This window comes from Rutidosis leptorrhynchoides, chromosome 3 (genome assembly GCF_046630445.1).
Source record: "Rutidosis leptorrhynchoides isolate AG116_Rl617_1_P2 chromosome 3, CSIRO_AGI_Rlap_v1, whole genome shotgun sequence".
Taxonomy (NCBI): Eukaryota; Viridiplantae; Streptophyta; class Magnoliopsida; order Asterales; family Asteraceae; genus Rutidosis; species Rutidosis leptorrhynchoides.
The window spans coordinates 191,091,520-191,112,436 of record NC_092335.1 but is presented as its reverse complement, the minus strand read 5'-3'; the positions used below and the strand labels follow the sequence as shown (position 1 = coordinate 191,112,436).

The window sequence follows — 20,917 nt, the reverse complement described above, 5'->3', positions numbered from 1 at the left end:
GTACTTACTTTATTAGTTCTTGTTCATGAGAAGTTTTTTTTTTGGGAGGGACAGGGTTATGGGAAAATAATACGTATACACATATTATAAGTTATAAGTTAGGTATAGTTATTGAGTGGACAGCTAGCGTCGATTTATTGACGACTTAATTGACTCCTGGAGTCTAAATTGAATTTCAGAACGGATTTAAAACTTATGTAAATTTGATTTTATCATTTTTATGGTGTCTCAATTTTACTTTTAAGTTTTTTTTCCTACTTATTGGTCGGAGGTCTACTCGAAAGCAATCTCTCTATCCGTCGAATAGAGATGGGGATGACTTTCTATACTTTTGAGAGTGTTTCACACTAGATGGAGAATGACTTGTCTTTATTTTCGGATAGAAGAAGGATTGTTTACATTTCAGCTCCCTCATACACTACTTATTTGATTGGGTTTTGTTGTTGTATATAATATAATATGTATATATGTATATATGTATATTTTCTTTTCTTTTTTATAATAATAAAAATAAATAAACGAGAAATGCACATGGTGATATCATAAATCTAACATGTCATCAAATTAGAGCTGACATGTCACAATATCATCTCTGTAATAACTAATAAGTAATCGATATAGATATGTTAACTAATCAAAGTAATTTAATCTTGATATACTAAAAATTACTTGCATATTTTTTAAGAGAGTTTAACTTTATTTATGATGATAAGTATACTCTACTTTTCTATTTCCACAAAATTTACTTGTAGACTTTATAAGTTTGATTGTATTTTTTTCATAACAATATCATTTTTTTAACGGCAATTTTTTGCCATCAGTAGATCATTTATTTCAACGACTCTCATCATTTGCACGTAACACACACCTTCGGGCGAAAACCCGATCGACGGTACCCGGGAACACATCCATTTGGGACAGTGGTCCGGGTAGAGGTCCGTGAACGAATATGGTAAAACCTCCCTATATATGATCAATATATACCACCATTATTGGTGTTCAATTGGTTTAAAGTTAATAATTTTCTTTGAAAATTAAACTTACATTCTTCGGAACCGGTTCAATCTCTTGAAAAAGGGTACTGGTATTAATTCGATTACATATATGGGATGCAATAAATGAGTAGAGACCATCGACCATGTTATGTTCAGTTGTCAGGTAGACCAAGAAGTTTGGATACATGTTCGTGTTTGGATCGATCTAAACGTTCATGTTTTTGGGTCATGGAATGACATCATGGCTAGGTACGAGTCATGGAATTCTATTGTCATTAGGAAGCAGAGTTTTATTTCCATTGCAGCTACCATGACTTGATGTTATAGAGATCCAAAGACGAATCGATCTTTAATCATACTTCAATAATGAAAACCAGTCTTTTTGATGGGAGCTTGTAGCAGATGGAAAGAGATGTCATACTTATGATTGCAGTAGAGATAGATAAAAAAGAGAATATCATGTTGGCTTTGTTATCATGTCCCAAATGACATTTTCCCAAAACTCTCTTCAATCACCTATTTAGGCATTCACAACGACAATAATACCGAATTTAAAAATATAATTTTGAATCTAAACATGGTATTAGACCACTTGTAGTGGTTGGGGGCGTGGGTTGGGGGAGTGAGTTTTTTTTTTATAAGTAGGACGTGAGTTGTTTTTGTGGAATAGTGGTTGTGTGGGTTTTTGGTGTTGGTTAGAAGTATTGTGACGATGTGTTAAAATATAATTGGGTTAAGTATTAAAAAGAGGTATAAAATAATATTTTAAATTAATAAAAAATTAATTTAAATTGAACCACGGTGTGGGTTGTTGCGTTGCAGGGCCACGTCCAAGCCCATTTTTACCATTAGCCACGCATTGATACTTCAAAAGGGGTGGCGTTTCCCCTTGCCATGTCATCCCCACGCCGTCTCAACATGACCGATACAAGTCTTAGATTGTTTTTTTTTTTCATGAATTAAGTATAGAGGTAAACGTAAATCTAGTTGAAACTCATTGCTTTTGAAGCCGTTATTAGTTCACTAACGTCTCGCTAGACTGTCTTTTTATTCTATAAAATTTGCCATTAAAAGAATAACCATTTATCATTCCATATTTTTTGTGGGATTTTATTTTATTTTTTGTGGGATTTCATTCCATATTTTTTCATTGACACCAACAACATTAACATATCGACCTTCGAGTAATACTAATACTACTAATTAAAATAAAAAAATTATAAATCAATGTCTTAAATTCGAAGAGGTTGTCCAGTCAAGAAATGTGTGACAAGTGCAAGTGCACTCTTTGGTTTGTAGCTTGGCACCTGATGACCAGCACCTAAAACTGTGGCGAATGTTAAATCTCCTTCATAAACTTGTGCAAATCCACCCATCTACATATAATTATATAATTTCATATTAAAATCCTTCTAGTTAAAAATGATTCCATAATTAGTACTAACTAGAAAACAATTCAGCCCGCGCGTTGCTGCGGAACCTTTCGGGTTGCATATTCATATTTAAGGTGACATTATGTATTTACATAATTAAAAGCACGTTACAGTGGGTGTGTTGTGTACGAAAATAGCCCGGAATATTTAGCGTTTTTCAAAAGACGTCCGTTTCACGTATAGGAAGTTGCGTTGTGTTCGTAAAGTTATTTCGAGTTGAACGGTGGCAGCAGAAAAATTTAACTCGCGGCAAGCGGAAAGATATGGCCCGTTAAAAATTTTGGTGGTGTTTGGTTTTATTTTTTAATAATAAATAACAACTTAACGTTTTATACCTGTTAAAAAAAAAACTGAAGTTGCAGTTTGAACCATGTTTGAGGGGTGAAAAATGAAAATTGAGGGGTGGATGGGGTTGTCGTTTGATACTCATGAGGAGGCTAAAACTACAATTTTTTGCTCTCCAATTAGTATGTAAGAGTAAAGTAATTTGTTTTGATTAATTACCTCCCCTTGATGATCAAGCCATGGATGCCATGGAGTCTTTAGAGAAAGGCTCATTGAATTAATCGAATACTTGGTGGATGTAACTGGTATTCGTGCATCAGTGTCACCACTACAAAACAAACAAGATTGATCGATCACACATATACTATGTCATTTGATATTCTTGATCATTTTTTTTTAATCTTTGAACGGCGAACAGGAGTTACTGATGGGGTCCGAACGCTGTGTCGGAACCCACCCACCCGATCATTTCTTGGAACGAATATTACAGTCATATCGCTCCTCAGGAGGAAGCCCCCATGGCGAATCCATACGAGCATCGCGTATAGTAAAACCCTCTACTCGGGTGAGGCTCGAACGCAAGACGTCTGAGACCTCCGAGGCCCATGAAATGGGCGGCTAACCTCAAGAGATATATTTTGCAGCTCATGGGGTCGGACCCCCTACCTCCCCTTCCCTTATGAGAAGTCAGGTCACCACCAATACACCACACACTGATGTTAATTTTCTTGATCAATTAACGAAAATTTTAAAAAATTTGAAATGTACCTGAATATCCACACACGAAGATCATTCTCCATGAGTTCCCTAAGGAGCGGAATTATCGTTTCAGGGCTATCACTCCAGAAGAGGATGACTTCACTACACAGTTGTTTTAGGATTGTTTTGTGTCAATACATTTACGTTTACTTGTAAATAATGGAAGAATGAACTTGTCAATAAATAGTACTTAAGTTTACGTACCTGCATGCTTGCCAGTTATAAGAGAGTTTTGTGACATTGGCGTGGATAGCTTCTTGAACGTCTTGACGATTCATATAAGCATGTGTATAAGAATCGCTACATGGATCAATAACCTGCGACTGTTTGAACCAAAAATTTAAGAAAATTATAGACACTTGATGATATATTTGGGTTCAATCATATGCTCATAGTTAATATAGATTTAATTTGTTACCATCTGTTTAGGCTTGGAGGTAAGATTCTGATCGAAACACAAAGGGGCATAGATGTTGTAGATATCGATGTATTCAAGATCACGTTCCATCTCATCCTGTGCTTCGTTGCACTTAGCTTGGTCTTTCTGCAATGAAGCTTGGTCTATCGATGTTGCATTCGTGAAAAAACACACATTCTATCAGTTTTTAATTTATTACAAGTTTTTGTTTATTTTTTTGAGAAATATGAAAATGAATATATAATATAAAAGGATATCTATTGTAGAAGCACAATTCTTGAATCTGGTTTGTTGCTTCTGCAGGTACTAAAGCATGAGAATCAAAGTAATCATATCTCCCTAACGAATCCGTTTCATCGTTAATTAGCGCATTCCCAATCTGCAGGTAAACACCAAAAACGACATATATTAAAGTTAATATGTACGATTATATGAGCAAACTTCATGATAACTTTTTAGTTCAAACGACCATAAAATGATAACGAAAGGGGAAATAGGTACAAGGATTCCTTTAAGATTGATTAGTGTTTGATTAGCCATATTGTTGTAGTAAAGAATAGTATGTGCAAGTTGAGGAACATAATGTCCTGCATAGCTTTCTCCCGAAATATAAAAATCTCGTCCTTTGTATTCTGGAAATCGTTCAAGCCAATTCAACATGAACGCATAATTGTCTGCAGCCGTTGTTGTGTCTCCACAATTTTCGTAATCTGATGATGAGTTTGAGTATGAAAACCCTACGCCCACAGGTGACTCCAAAAACAAAACATTTGCCACTGAAAATAATGACGAAAAGATGAACGTGCATGCTTGTTTTTATGCGTATGAAGCTTAATTTGACGAATAGATATAAATACCCCGATTCCATGCGAATTCATTTCTGTAAAGCGTCTTGCCATCACTGTTGACTCGAAATGGCCCAAGCTCCTGCATTGCCCCAAAAGCGAGCGACGAACAACCAGGCCCTATTAAATGATTATATAATGACAGCATCATATTTACCTTTTCTGATAATATATTGGTATACATGTATAAAAGTGTGAATATTCGCAATTATATTGTTAAATTAGCCATAAAAAACACCAAATTTTGATAAATTTTGTTTGGAGGTTAGAGTAGGGTGTTCATCGTACGGTTTCAAACCCTGAAAACTGAACCGAATGAAAACAGAAACAAACCCAACAGAATATGAATTCGCTTTTCAGTTTTACATTTTTAATTCGGTTTAACCGAAAACCGAATTCTACTAATAATATATTTTATTATAACGATCGACTTTGTTTGTATGAGCATTTCTGGCCGGAAGTCCTTTAGGAAGCAATGCATTTCTGGCCGGAGGTCCTTTAGGAAGACCTGATCTGCCTATGTGTGTGTGGGGGTATATATATGTGGGTGTATGTGTTTGTGTATATGGGTGTCTGGGTGTGTGGGTGTGCGGGTGGGAGGGTGGGTGTTTATTTTGCTTGTTTGTAGGCATACTTGAAATTACATGGCTCTGCGCGCTATATTATCCATGCTATTTGTCCTATTGTTATTCTTTATTTGCTATATGTGTCCTCTTTTTATGGCTACTTTGTATGGTTGCATCTTCCTAGGCGCACTTAACTCTTACAGGTACGTATCATTTGCCCTCACTTTTTGTTTGTATGAGCATTTCTGGCCGGAGGTCCTTTAGGAAGCAATCTCTTTTGCTTCTAGAGTAGAGGGAGGGAAGACCTGATCTAGTCGCATGTTCTATACCCGAGGTTGGAGTAGTGGCTTCCTTCTAATCTAGGGTACGAGGAATGATTGTCTACACGCTACCTTCCCCATACCCTACTTCTGTGGGATTGGGTATTGTTGTTGTTGTTGTTGTTGTATACGATCGACTTTAAAATCAAAAGTCGAATTTAAAATCGATTTGTTAACATTATTTTGGTAAAATTATGCTTTTTCGGGTTTAATCGAAACCGAACTAAATTTGAATTGTTTTCAGTTCTGTTTCAATTTTGGTTTAAAATTTGAATTCGGTTTCGATTTTGCCTTCAAAGTTTTCTAAACCGGTGAAACCGAACCGACGAACACCCGTTGTTCGTTAGAGCTATATTACGTACCTCCATTAAGCCAAAGAAGGAGCGGTAAGGATCTGCTGGAGTTTTCAGCCTCGACGAAGTAATAGTAAAAAGCCCGACCAGCAGATTCGTTAACAGTAACATACCCACCATATTGGTCAAAGTCAGCATACGGTTGACCAGGCCATCGATCAATTTTGTCTTTCCTTTTCTGATCTTCTTGATGATGAACAACGCTGGCTTTATTAACAAGTGTAGGTGGCTTAAAATGGCTAGTGGCAATAGGGGAATTAGCAGCAGACCTTTTGGCCTTGTAAAGATGGTCAAGTACTAGTGTTTGTTTGTTGTGTGCATTTATTTGGCATTGAAATGTTGAAAATAAAAGAGAGATGACAAGAGACAAAAGGGTAGTTTTCTCCATTTCTAAGTATTTTGAGATGTTATGATTGTGATTAATTGTAATTTTGTACTAATTTTTATGAGCCATTAGATAAAGTTTAAGTAGTTGAGGGTTATAGGTAAAGATGAGCTGATAAGTCATGATCCATTAACCTGACTCTTATCTTTTTATTATATGTTGTTACAGTTTATATGCTATTCTATATATATTATTCCAATATTTTCTGAAAGTTGGTTTATTTATATCAGTTTGTTTGATGAACATGAACTTTAAGAGGGCACCAAATATATGTTCAAAAGTTTATTCGCGTGAGGCTGCAGACCTAAAGTTGTATATGCTATGATCATATAATAAATGAGTACAGTATTAGATACTGGAATTCTACCATGATTCTCAGTCACATACAAATATCCAAAATATCTGCTGAAGTATTAAATTTGTTACTATCACATTGATTAGATACTGTAATATATACATATTGTTATTCCATTACATCTTCTAATACATATAAAGATTGAATATCAGTATCAAACCCATTGTCTTCAAATACATACATGAACATCACAATTTTTTAAATTTTCAAAAAGCCCTTTTCCCTTAAACAATCAACAGTGTCCTTGATACATACCTCAAGCGAAGTAAAATTTACGCCCAGACCTTCTGCCCTTTCCCTTGATACATTGTAAGGTAACGGCTCATCACACTTGCCGTCTGCATACCTATCAAAATTCGAAGAAATTAAAGTGAATCAGAACTTTTCAATTGCATATGTTAATAACGAGTATATATGTATCCGATCAAATATAGCGAGTTATATTTCTGCAGATGGCTAACTTGTTATAACTTAGCAATCATTTATTCAGACGTGTGTTTTGTATATTCATAAGATTCATACTAACCTTTTAAATTGATCTACATTCGGGTAGAGTTTATCTAAGATCTTCATGATCTCCAAAGATCGAACCACATTTCCAACCATGCAGTATCGACCACTAGCTTCCGCATTCTCAAAGGCTAGAATATGTGCAGTAGCAACATCTCTTACGTCAGCAAGTCGATATAATCCTCCAGGGAATACATCCTTTCCTGAATATATACCAACCATTTACAAACACATGATGCGTCAATCAAACTAGTTATCAGACAAAATCATCATAAATACAAACAAGGTTGTAAAATTCGCGAGTCGGGCGTTGACCAATATTGACTTTTAACAACAACCACAACAACAATTCAAACCTACATATATGGCACAAAATCTAATTTTTAACAAAAAAATATAATATTTCTACCAAACTTTGACCGACTTTGACTGACTCGGCCTGACTTTGAACCGATTTTTTAGCGTTAACCGAGTTTTAAGGCGTTTTTAGGCAAGTCAGGACGGGCTCTTCCCCAAACCGACGCGTCAGCCGACTCGGCTGACTTCTACAACAGTGTATACATAAGGTTAATGCAACATATTGGTGACTTATTACCAGATTCTATTAAGCTGATAATGCCCTTAGCAGCGAGATTGGGAGTTGGTTGTAAGAAAGGACCAATTACATAGCCAGGGTGTATACTTATCAACTCCAAACCGTTTTCTTTGACAAACTTCACAGCAGCATCTTCAGCCAAGGTTTTCGAAAGAGCATACCAATTCTAAAATACATTTTTTGATTAATTATAGCCATGAAAAACTGAAGAAATCAGATGAAATTCACATATAAAAATACCTTATTTTGCTCACAAATTTTTGGATCTGTAAACCATGTTTCGTCGACCATAATACCAGATTCTAAAGGCGTTTTGGTGAACAAAACTGTAGCGATTGAAGATGTCAATATCACTTTCTTGAGAGATGGAACTTTTGCGGCTGATTTAAGAATATTAAGTGTCCCCTTCACTGCAGGATCTATCACTTCTACCTAGAGAAGGAAGAAGATCTCGGGATGCATTTAGTTGCAAAAAGTGAAGGTGCGTTCAAATATAACTGATACGGGAAAAATTAACTGAACAGAGAGGATGCACTTTTCTAACTTATAAGTTAAACTAAGGTTGTGAGAGTCACAAGTCAGGTACAAGTCAGTCGAGAATTCGGAGGGACTAGTTGGTTGAGTCACGGACGAGTCGGGCATTGACCAACATTGACTTTTAGTAATAAATAAATTAACATGTGTACACACACACACACATTACACATACTCAGCCCGACTCAGACCAACTTTGACCTGACTTTTATAGTGTTGACCAACTTTCAGGCGTTTTTTGATTAAACGGATGGGCTTGTCCCCAAACCGACGCTTCGGCCGACTCAGCCGACTGTTACAATAATCGTTATAACTACACTGTAAAAACTCATATTATGGTATTCAACTACACATACACAGTAGATAACTTCTGCTTTATAAAACAGGAAAGCAAAAACAATCGAACACTGCTTCAAAACTTAGACTAGATTTTTAAGATAAGAAACACCTCCCATTTCATAGAAAAATGGAACGACGTAGCCAAAAAAATTTCAAACACAACTTGTAGCTACAAATGGAAAAAGTGTGTGCACTTAATCATCACTTAAAAACACATCAAAGAAGAACGTAACAAAAGCAACCTGGGGATCAGAAGCTGAAACTGAAACAGGAGAGCCACTATGAAACACACATTCACATCCCTTAACTGCTGACTCATATGATCCTTCTTCCATCAAGTTAGCGACAAACAACGATAACCTTTCCTTAGCTCCATCAAGAGCTAGTAAGTGTTCGGTTATTTTTGGATCATCTGAAACATATAAGAATTGAACAATTATAAGCTTGAAGAACACAAAAGCTAGCAATTGATATCAAAAGTCAGATACATTAATTTATCTTACAATAAATTAAGCACAAATGCACAATGAGGTTCCATAAGCTTAAATACATGCCTTAGAAGTTTTATAACACCTAACAGAAATGTTAACAAGTGCTTCTATCACTTATATATTTCTTATTTAATTTATATTTAATTTAATATTTAATATTTATATTTATATTTATATTTATTTATGTATTTATATTTCGTACTATATTTGAGATTTGGGATGTAACAAATAATTCATGGCAAAAACTCATAAGAAATGAACACAAAATACCAAATCTGACAACATGCCTGAATTCTCTCTATTAAACTTTGGATAACAAATAAATAAATAAATTAGTTTGAATTAAGGTATAGAGAGTAACCGAGAGAGTCAAGGGTGGCATGAACGGTGTAACCACGAGCCAATAAAAGCTTAACGAGCCATGAAGCAATGAAACCAGATGCACCTGTTACACAAACCACCTTCCCTTCTCCGATCAATGCAATTGGGTGACTTGGATCCATGGTGATAATAAGCTACCAAGTAAAGTATACACAGTGGATTACAAGTTTTGGGAATTTATTTAGGTAAAGTCACAAGAAACGTATCTGATCTGAAATTTCTATAATTTGATTTTGATAAGATTATTAAAGTCTGTTTCGGCATTTTAGGGTAGGTTTGTAGTACAATACTAGTATTACTTTTAGTGTAAGCAATTTCATCAAAAATTTTGGGAAGATTGTTGGATTAATCGGGTCACCGCTCAGAGTGCAACTTTTTTGCACATTTTATGCTCTAGAATCAGTTGGGACTTGTTCCATTTTTTTTTTATCTTCGAATTGGTGTGACGTTTAGACTGAATCTAAAGCGGCGTCAGATGGGCCAGCGTCAGACTAGTTGGCATAAACTGCGCCCTTGACGCCCTTAACGGGCGTCAGTTTTTGACGCTGGAGGGCGTCAGTCGGCATTTTGACTGAAAAAAAACGGGCTTCAAATGGTGTGGTGGCAGCAAATGATTGGGTGGGGGTAATATATCCGTTACCCAACGAATATATACCCGTTTTTTGGTTTTTTTTTAAAAAAAACTCAATTTTTACTCCTATTTAAACCCCAACAATCATATCATTTTTCACACAATTCATTCTTACTTGCTCTATTTCTTTCTACTTTTTATTTTTTTTACAAAAGTTTATTAGTTTATAAATGGGTTCGAGGTTACGGGGTCTAATTCTGACTTTTCGCAATGCGAATTAGTCGAGCATATTTGGAACCTTCCACCGACTTTTCGCAATGCGAATTAGTTTTTTTTTTTTTTTTTTAAATCTATGTAATCGTCAATCTATGTACTTTTAAATTCTTATCAAAAATTAATTATGTATTTTTTTTATTAATGTTATTTATTTTATTTTGTTGTATTTATTTACCATTTTAATGTAATTTATTTTATTTTGTTGTATTTATTTACCATTTTAAATCATTTGAAAAAAAAAAAAAAAAAAAAAAAACTGGTGAACCCTACTGAATTTGACACTGACATTTAACATTTGGGGTTATTGGGGGGTCAAAATTTGACACTGCCATGTCACAGGTAGATGCACTTTTTGAGTCAAAAAGTACAAATCTGTCTGTGATGTCACAGACAGGGTTAGAAACAGTGTTAGTGGCCTTTGAGAGTTGTGTGGTAAATCTCATGTTGAACTTGCAACGTGTGGGTCTTTTTTGGTGCTTGATGATACAAGGTAAATTAATGGGCTTGTACAGGTTTGTAAAAAAGGAAAAAGAAGAAACTCCTTAATACATAGTACACTAACTAATTTAAAAAAAAACAAAAAAAAAAAAAAAAAACTTTAATGAAAGATTGCGGAACTTTTAAAAAGGATAGTGATATATTCACTATTTTTTTTAATAAATCCACTTACTTTTATGCATAAGGTACTTTGCATTGTACAAACTGTGAAGCATACTAAAAATGTATATCAAATTAACAATTGGAAATATCAACACACTTCTAACACCGAACCAACAATTCAAACTAACAAACACCTACAATACACATAAACAAAACAAACTACCTAGACATAAACTAACGCTTACACAATAAAACAAGGAACGAAACACAACAAATACAATCCACAACTAAAAAGCTACCCAATCACATGGGCTTGTACTTTTTTCCCGAAAAAATGGAAACTATATAACAACAACAATAACAATAAAACTCAATCTCACAAAACTGGGGTATGAGAAGGTAAGATGTAGATAATATTTCCATATCCTATAATAAAGACAAGTCATTTCTCCATTCAGAGTGAAAACACCGTAAGAGTAGAGAAAATCCTCCCTCTCAATGTTCTATAAATAGAGAAATTGCTTTCGAATGAACCTCCGGCCAATAAATAGGTTAAAAAAAAGAGTGAGACACCATGAAATGGTAAAAATTCCATGGGTTTTAAATCTGTCCGAAGTTCAATTTAGGCCCAAAGCGACAGTCAAGTCACCAATAAATCGACGCTTGCTGTTGACTTGATTGATAGAGCCATAAACGAGGTTTGTTTTCTCGAAAAAGAAAAGAACTAAACAAGATACAAGAATCAAGACAAAAGTTCGAAACCTATCAACTACAAACAAATAAAACCTGAGCCAAATCGCTAACTATAAAAAAAAAACGAAACATAAACAATCACTACCGATAAAGAAAACGAAAGGAAGCGTAGACCAACAAAACCTAGCATACAAACTGACGAAAGAATCACATGGGCTTGTACTTGTTAAGGGTTAGTTCTCATAGCAATTAATGTCGAAACCTCTTTTGATGTGTTAACAACTTAACATACATAATGGACAACTAAAGTGGGATAATCTAAAAGAGTAATGTTTTAGTTCTTGTGTATATAGTTTGAGCTTTTATAAAATTGTCGTTTACCAAAACAAAAAAAAAAGTGTAATGTGTTTAATACAAATCAATTATTTCAAGTACTAGCATAATATTATTATCTTCAAACCAACCAATGGACATCATATGTTGTACATTTTAGATACTAAGCAACTTTTTTTCCTTTAAGCTTTCAATAGTGTCCTTCATGCTTACATCGACCGGCGTAAAATCAACCCCTAGACTTTCCGCTCTTTTCCTCGATACATTGTAAGGTAGTGGCGCAACAGATTCAACGTCTTTGTACCTATCGAATTTTGTAGCAAAATTAGCCGCGTGTACACGTTTTTGAGTTACATATATATGCATATATAGCCACCAAGAGAGTAAAAAAAATGCTTGTCCCTTTCAAGATTTGGAGATCAAATGATGTGCTAATATATATATATCTGGGGATGGTAATAAATACTAATTACCTTTTTAAATGGCCAAGACTTGGGCATAGTTTGTCTATAATCTTCATTATCTCAACATAACGAACCGTTGCCCCAACCATCAAATATCTACCACTAGCTTCCGGGTTCTCAAACGCTAATATATGCGCAATAGCTAAATCCCTCACATCCACGAATCTGTAGATTCCATCTGCAAATAATTCCCTTCCTGCATATACAAAACTCGAACTCAACCATAAGAAATATCAACATTTTAGGTATGCAAATTGTCGGTCCACCACCTGATTGATCACCAATATGAATATTACTTGTAGTAGACAATTACCACTTTCGATCAAGCTCAAAACACCACCAGAACTAAGGTTAAGAGTTGGCTGTAAAATAGGACCGATCACTAAACTAGGAGTTATAACTACCAAATCCAATTCGTTCTCCTTTGAAAATTTCACCGCAGCATTTTCAGCCAGGATCTTCGATAGTGCATACCATGACTAAAAAGTTTAAAGTCTTTTGTTACTTATTATAACAATAACAATAACAATTATCTTATAATATTGATGTAATTTTAAATTGTATAACAAGTATATATATATATATATATATGTACCTGTTTTTGCTCACAGATTACTGGATCTGAGTACCATGTTTCATCCACTACATCACCAGTTTCTGGAACTTTTTTGCCAAACAAAACTGCAGCCATGGAAGACGTAAACACAACTCGCTTGAGTGATGGAACTTTCGAAGCTGATTCAAGAACATTAAGTGTCCCTTTCAATGCAGGATATATCAATTGTGACTGTTTCAAAAAAAAAAAAAAAAAAAAAAAAAAAAAAATTTGGCTTTCTGTAACAATATATATTACATAAAAGCCGAGTTTAAATTTTTTTTATCAGAAGAGAAAAAAGTGACCTGTGGATCATCAACTGCAACTAGAACAGGGGAAGCGGTGTGAAAGACACATACGCAACCGTTTACTGCTGAATCGAATGAACCTTCTTTTGTTAAATTAGCTTCAAACAAAGATAGTCTTTCTTTAGCTCCATCAAGAGCAAGTAGATGTTCTGTCTTTTTCGGGTCGTCTGAAACATATTTGAATGAAGTGGATTAGCATTAGTGAAAAGCAAAAAAAAAAAAAAAAAAAAAAAAAAAAAAAAAAAAAAAAACAACCAAGTGAGCGGACGGTAGCGTGAACAGTATAGCAACGATGAAGCAAGAGTTTTACGAGCCATGAAGCTATGAATCCAGATGCCCCTGTAACACAAACCACCTTCCCTTCCCCACTCATCTTTATGAATCTATCGACTTTTTTTAAGTACGTTGTGGGTCCTTATATATATTCGAGAAAACGTAGATGATTGCATATTTGTATGGACGGCATGTGATGCGAATCGAAATGTCATAACTTATGACAACTAATCATTTTGTCTTGTTTTAATGTAAAGGGGAGTTTACTATGTTTAGGTGCACAATTTGGAAAGTATATTTGTAGGTTAATATTTGTCCATGTTAGACAGAAGGTATATACAATAAAGAGAATAAGACTAACAGACATTCTGCTGGGTCAGCACTTTACGGTGCTCGGCCTACTTATCCATCGAAGCTCCACTTTGGGTCACCATCATCAATAGTTCAATACCTGTTTAGTCATTAGGTTCGGCATATAATTCTAAGTCGCGCACTTTAACAGTTTATGTCATTAGGTCGGTCGGTTGGGATCCTGATATCCACGTAAAGGTTTCGGGTTCAAACCTCACTAGCAACATATCTTTGGGTGGCAGGGAAAAAGATAAGAAGCTACCATGGGGGATAACCAGGTTAGGCCGCGTACATCTGAACAATAATACTTTTATTGCCTGGGTAGCCTGAACAAGGAAAAAATATTATATGTTACCGGTTTGGATAATTATTACAGAGTATATTGTTTCAAATTGAATCAAGTGGTAAACAAACATGATTGTTACATCGTTTCATGATCGTCAATTAAATAACACCTATAAAACATCATTAATTGACTTAGAAGTAGAGTAAGTTCTTCTCTTTGAAGCTATCAACAGTGTCCTTGATGCTTACATCAAGTGGAGTAAACATGACACCTAGACTTTCGGCCCTTGCCCTTGATACATTGTAATGTAGCTTCTCAACACCCTTCTTGGTTTTATACCTATTTAGATAGTTCAAGAAGAAACAAATTGAGCCATGTTCCAAGTTAAATAATATTGTCGGTGCCGATTGAAGATGAAATCATACATTGAGATTTTTAGTTTGTTAAAAACATTATAAACTTAAAACTAAACAAAGCAAACATTGTGTGATGACTCTATTTATCCCTTAAAAAACTAAAGTTGGTCACTAGAAAACCTCAAAGGATAAAAACCTTCAAAAAGAACTTGCGGGCATAGCCCAATGGTTCCCCCCATGTACTTTGTGTCATGGGATAGGGAGAAGTCATGGGTTCGATCATTAGCATGACATGATTTTCTTTAAAACAATTGAACACCAATAATGGTGGTTTATATTTACCCTACAGGGAGGTTTTATCGGATTCGTTCACGTTCCTCTACCCATGAACACTGCCCGAATGGATGTGTTTCTGGATACTGTCAATCGGGTTCGGGTTTCCGCCCGAACGTGTGTGATACGTGTAAATGATGAGGGTCGTTGAAATAAATGATCTACTGATGCCAAAAAATCGTTGTTCAAAAAAAAAAAAAAAAAAAAAAAAAGAAACATTTGATTCGCAAAGAATTATAGATAGAAGGATCAATGTCATCTTATACTCTAAGGGTGTGTTTGGCTCACAGAATTCTTTAATTCCCAGGAATTTAAAACAGAATTTCAACCTAATCTTAGTTTGGTTGGTTATAGATTGAATTGGAATTCAAATATATTCCATCAAATTACTTTCAACTACTTATTTGAAGATTTGGGGGAGTCTAATTTCAAGGAAAAATTGCACTTACACCAAATAGTCTTCAAAACAAATTAAAAATCTAACCACAATCTCCTTCACATTTACTCAAGCAGGGCACATTTTTTTACAATGGAATAACACCTTCCAATTCCAGTTGTTTCAAATTCCAATTTTTTTGACAAGTATTGATTTCTATCATAAAAAATTTGCGAAATGAAGGGATCTATTCACGAAATTGATAGTTACCTTTCAGAATGAGCAAGAGTAGGAAATAGTTTTTCTACAATCTCCACGATAACCGAAGAATGAATTGTATACCCAACCAGTATGTATCTTCCATTTGCTTCAAGGTTTTCAAAGGCTAATATATGCGCAACAGCTAAATCCCGAACATCAACAAGTTTATATATCCCATCCTTGTAGTATTCCTTTCCTGCATATGTTCAACAATTAAACATCTAACACAACATGATACACTTTCGTAAAAACATATATGGGAGCCAATTACCGGTTGTTATGAAGCTCATAAAGTCTTCAGAACTGATGTTTGGTGTTGGTTGTAAAAGAGGACCAATGACATAACCAGGAGCTATAGTCACCAACTCTAAACCATTTTCTTCTGAAAACTTCATGGCTGCAGCCTCAGCTAGTGTCTTCGAAAGTGGGTACAACAACTACAAATTTCAAAATCTTTGATCACTTTTAGAATTTAATGGTAGTCGATTTTAGTACTCCATCCGTCCCACAATAATTGTCTTGCAACAAATTTTGTTTGATTAATGATAGATTGATAAATTGTCAGTTTTGCCCTTGTTTGTATTCAAAGCAAGTTTGACAAAAGTAAGTTTTTAAGAATTAAACGAGTAAGAGTAAATGAGGGTAAAATAGGGTGTTAAATGGTTGTTTACTTCGTTATTTTTAAGTCGTATCTCCCTTTGTCTCTTAATGGGAAGGGGTGTGATTCTATGTCTCCTAGAAACATACTAATTTTCAAGACTAATTTTCAGATTAAGTGACTAAAGAACATCAATTTTACTTACTGAATTAAGAGCTATACAGAAACAGATCAAGTGGGAAGTAAACATGCCACTAATTATTTTTTGCAAGTGGACAATCTTTTAGTATAGACAAAAATAATAAGTTAGGACGATTAAAATGGGACGGAGGGAGTATGAAACTTCAAAAAGAAAGAAGAGAAAGGTATACTGACCTTTTTTTGCTCACAAATGACGGGATCCGAAAACCAGGTTTCATCTACCACGTCACCAGACTCTGGTTGTTTTTTGCCAAACATAACCGCAGATGTAGAAGAAGTGAAGACCAGTCTCTTGAGTGAGGGAACTTTTGCAGCTGATTTAAGAACATTAATTGTCCCCTTAACTGCAGGATCTACGATTTGTGCCTAATTACAAATCAGAACTAAAGTCATGCTTCTAATATGCAACATTGTCTTGAAAGTTTGTTATACAAAATGATGGAAATTTGAGAACAAAAAGAACCTGTGGGTCTTCGGCTGTAAAGAAAACTGGTGATGCGGTGTGAAAGACACATACACAGCCTTTAACTGCAGAGTCAAAAGATCCTTCTTCAGTCAAGTTTGCTTCAAACAAAATAAGTCTTTCTTTTGCCCCATCTAACGAAAGTAGATGTTCTGTCTTTCTGGGATCATCTGCAGCGTATTTTAGAAAACATAAGTAGTCATTAGAGGTAAACAATGAATAAGGAACGGAAAATGTAAAAGCCCGATTTGAAATATTGTTCATGTAACTTTAAAGGTTTAATTTTTTTATTCCTAGATCATAAAAGCTGTTTATTCTCTTACAAATAAACTCAGATGTGTGACTTTTGTTTTTTTGAACCGCAGTTTTTGACATCGAATACTCTCATTTGCTACTCACACACGCGTTAGGAGGAAACTATTCGCCCACCTTCGTGTGGCTTCGGCATACACCTCAACTCCACCAACTCAGTGTGCTTTGGATCAAACCTAATGATCGACTGTAATGGCTTCCGCATACACCTCAATTCCATACATGATTCTGGAGAAAACCTTCCCCAAGGATTGGAACCTGCACCACTTCAGAGAGACGTGAATACGAGCCTGCATCACATGGAGCTCGTACTGCTACTCAGCTACGGGCCCGCTCACATGGAGCTAGTACCACTAGCTAAAGGCTCGGCAGTCAGATGTGTGACATTTTGAAACAAATTCTTTGCTATCAACTCTGATATCTTATAACTTGTCATTAGGGAGAACTTGGAAGTTGGGAACATAACCAACAAGCTGAGGGAAGGACGACTTAGATGGTTTGGGCATGTTAGGAGGCGCCCACTTTTAGCCCCGGTTAGGAGAGTCGAGGCCCTCGTTGTTGGGGGCGTAAGGAGAAGGGGTAGACCCAGACGTAGGTTGGAGGATAGATTGAAGCTTGACATGAAAGAGCTTCTACTGACGGAGGACATGACTTCTGATAGGAGCCTGTGGAGGAGTAGAATTAGTGTAATTCAGTAAGACTCTTTTTCTAGGCATTTTGAGCTTGATTATAGGCGCTAGAGTTTTTTTTTTTTTTTTTTTTTTTTTTTTTTTAAGGGTGGTATATATTTATATTCTACTATATATATATATATATATATATATATATATATATATATATATATATATATATATATATATATATCCCTCTACATGGTATCTGTTTTGCCTGTATAGATGTGTATTGCATCTCGGTATCTATGTATTTTTTAGGATATATATAGGGTCCCGTGTATATGTTTGTATCCGTATTATGTATGTATGTATCTAAGTGTTTATGTTTGCCTGTATCGGTACCTAGGTATTTATTCGTATGATTGTATCTCTATGTTTGCATGTTTAGGTATAGGTTTTTATACATGCTTATGTGTGTGTGGAAGCATATATATATATATATATATATATATATATATATATATATATATATATATATATATATATATATATATATATATATATATGGGGGGTGTGTATGTGTGGGTGTGTGTGTGTGTGTTTTCTGAGTGTTTGCATGTCTACTGGAAATTACATATTACTGCGCATTTTATTTTTCATGCTATCTGTCATTCTGCTGTGCTTTAATGTTATATGTGTTTTCTTTTTGGCTACTTTGTATGGTTGCATCTTCCTACGCGCACATAACTCTTACAGGTACGTATGCCAGCACTATAGCGTTTTAATGAGTTTTCTTGGTCGGAGGTCCTTTAGGAAGCAATCTCTTGGCTCTCGAGTAGAGGGTGGGACGATCTTATCTAGTCGCGGGTTCTATACCCGCGGGTGGAGTAGTGACTTCCCTCTAATCTAGGGTTCGAGGAATGATTGTCTACACTCCACCTCCCCCATACCCTACACTCGTGGGATTGGGTATTGTTGTTGTTGTGTGTAATATCTTTTACACCACAAATTGTTGTGGGTATTATTATTATTATTATTATTATTATTATTATTATTATTATTATTATTATTATCATTATTATTATTATTATTTACATTTATAATATATTATATTAATAAAGAATAAATGCAGCAGTGTATTAATTCTTCTATACGGAGTACTTTGTGCGTTAATCAAAACAGAATAGAGTACTGTATATATTAATTATATACTACGGAGTATTACTATTGCCCACCTACCATCTTCTTCCCCATTTTCTTTCACCATTTTTACACTTTTTGAAGCTTTTTTCATCAAAACATATAACTAAAAATATATACACATTAAATTAATCAAGAAGGACCCATAAATACTCGCCCTCACTTATGCTATCCGAAGTAGATTTCCAGGGCGAAGTGGTGTGCGGCTTTGGAGGGCGGCACAATTGCCATCGCCGCCCTCGGTTAAAAAAGTTCGAGGGCGGGCACAGTTGGGGGAGTGGTCTAATAATACATGTATAATCGTTGTGTTATATTTATTATGAGTTATGAATTATGGAATAAAATAATAATAACAATAATTATATTATATTGAAAGTATTCTTTTACTGTTCATGTCAATATTTTTATTCGTTAAAGGGTATTTTCGTCTTTTATCACCATTTCTGTGTCCACTTAATCTCTGCACCGCTCCATTACCTAGAGTTTTTGCGATGCTAACCCGTGGGGCGATTGTAGCGATTCTCGATAACCACTGCTCCATTTTTTTTTTGGAACATCAAAATTTTATTACTAAAAACAATCACCCTCTAGCATGTAGTGACCCGAACTTTTCCATGTTTATATATATATTAAATGAAATTGTTATTTACATGATTAAGTGTTTCCAACGTGTTAAGCAATCAAACTTGTTAAGACTTGATTAAATGAAATAAGTTTCATATAGACAATTGATCACCCAAGTTGACCGGCGATTCACGAACGTTAAATTTGTAAAAACTACATGTTGTGGTATATATAGACATATATATATGGTTGACATGAGATTATTGATGTCGTAGCGTGGGGGTATGAATTAGTTTATATTTTTACTAGGAAATACTATTAAATACGTGAAATACTATATATTTTTGATACGAAAAGCGATACAAATTACACAAGTTTTAATTATTTATTTACAAATGAGATATACCTAAACCTTGCTACAACACTATAGGCAGTGTACCTAATCGTAGAGTAGTATAGTTTTTAGTAAGTCCAGTTCGTTCCATGGGGAGCGGGCTTATTGCACACTATATTTTTAAACAACTATATTTGTACAAAATATATATAATTATATATAATGACGATATTTAAATAACAATATAAAATAAATAACAATAATTAAAATGACAATAAATAAAAGTATGAGGAAAAATGAAATAAAATATATTATGCTTATTTAAGCTTCCGTAACCATGATGTTTGACGTTTTGATTATTTATTACCCTGGGTTAATTGTCCTTTGTCCTGGATTATTTGATAAGTCCATCTGGTTTTTGTCCATAACGGTCCATCAGTCATAAATATAAAGTGCGAGTGTCCTCATCAAATTATCCTTATGTCCGAAGTCAAATATTCCAACTAATTGAGGACTTAAACTGTAACAAGATTTTAATACTTTGTTTAATAATTGACCAGGTTATCGACTGCGTGTAACCCAAGGTTTTAATACTTTGTTATCAATTATGCCAAGTGTCCTTGTACATAATTTCACCCCTGTTTTAATAATTCTAGTGACTATTAATCCATTTCCGTGTCCGGTTAAATGAACTATTATTCGTACATATAAATACCCCGCCCATCGTGTCCGATCGAGTGTATATGGTTATTTATAGGACGTCCAATTGTAAATCTTTATATTAAAATTAATAAACTATCATTTAGTTAAACAAATATAAAGCCCATTAATAGCCCATAGTCTAATTTCCACAAGTGTCGTTCTTTTGTCCAAACCCCAATTATGGTACAAAGCCCAATTACCCCGTCTTTAATATTTAGTCCAACATTATGATTACTTTTGCTCAAATAAGCATAATAATAACTTAAGTACGAGACATTAATTTAAAAAG

General features: G+C 34.7%; 3 protein-coding genes across 3 annotated transcripts in view; all 3 read right to left on the bottom strand.

Annotated features, from left to right (window-relative positions):
* Positions 1-12: 12 nt before the first annotated feature.
* Positions 13-4,838, bottom strand: LOC139897122 (serine carboxypeptidase-like 40). Its single transcript, XM_071879777.1, has 9 exons — positions 4,748-4,838; positions 4,392-4,666; positions 4,151-4,269; positions 3,891-4,038; positions 3,677-3,795; positions 3,482-3,574; positions 2,933-3,041; positions 2,247-2,371; positions 13-55 (listed from the first exon to the last, which is right to left on the bottom strand). The coding sequence occupies exons 1-9, from the start codon at positions 4,821-4,823 to the stop codon at positions 13-15; spliced, it is 1,107 nt and encodes a 368-aa protein (XP_071735878.1). The 5' UTR covers positions 4,824-4,838.
* Positions 4,839-5,975: 1,137 nt separating this feature from the next.
* LOC139900712 (putative serine carboxypeptidase-like 53) lies at positions 5,976-6,362 on the bottom strand. Its single transcript, XM_071883472.1, has one exon. The coding sequence runs from the start codon at positions 6,360-6,362 to the stop codon at positions 5,976-5,978; it is 387 nt and encodes a 128-aa protein (XP_071739573.1).
* A 409-nt stretch (positions 6,363-6,771) lies between these two features.
* Positions 6,772-20,917, bottom strand: part of LOC139900711 (uncharacterized) — a 74,966-nt gene continuing 60,820 nt past the window's right edge. Inside the window, exons 3-14 of the mRNA XM_071883471.1 lie at positions 16,903-17,072; positions 16,614-16,805; positions 15,912-16,077; positions 15,650-15,836; positions 14,563-14,653; positions 14,061-14,069; positions 13,660-13,777; positions 13,402-13,571; positions 13,097-13,288; positions 12,815-12,980; positions 7,241-7,427; positions 6,772-7,060 (exon numbers count right to left, since the gene is read on the bottom strand). Of these exons, the coding sequence (XP_071739572.1) occupies positions 6,913-7,060; positions 7,241-7,427; positions 12,815-12,980; positions 13,097-13,288; positions 13,402-13,571; positions 13,660-13,777; positions 14,061-14,069; positions 14,563-14,653; positions 15,650-15,836; positions 15,912-16,077; positions 16,614-16,805; positions 16,903-17,072 (1,796 nt within the window). The 3' untranslated portion in view covers positions 6,772-6,912. The remainder of the gene's footprint in view (positions 7,061-7,240; positions 7,428-12,814; positions 12,981-13,096; positions 13,289-13,401; positions 13,572-13,659; positions 13,778-14,060; positions 14,070-14,562; positions 14,654-15,649; positions 15,837-15,911; positions 16,078-16,613; positions 16,806-16,902; positions 17,073-20,917) is intronic.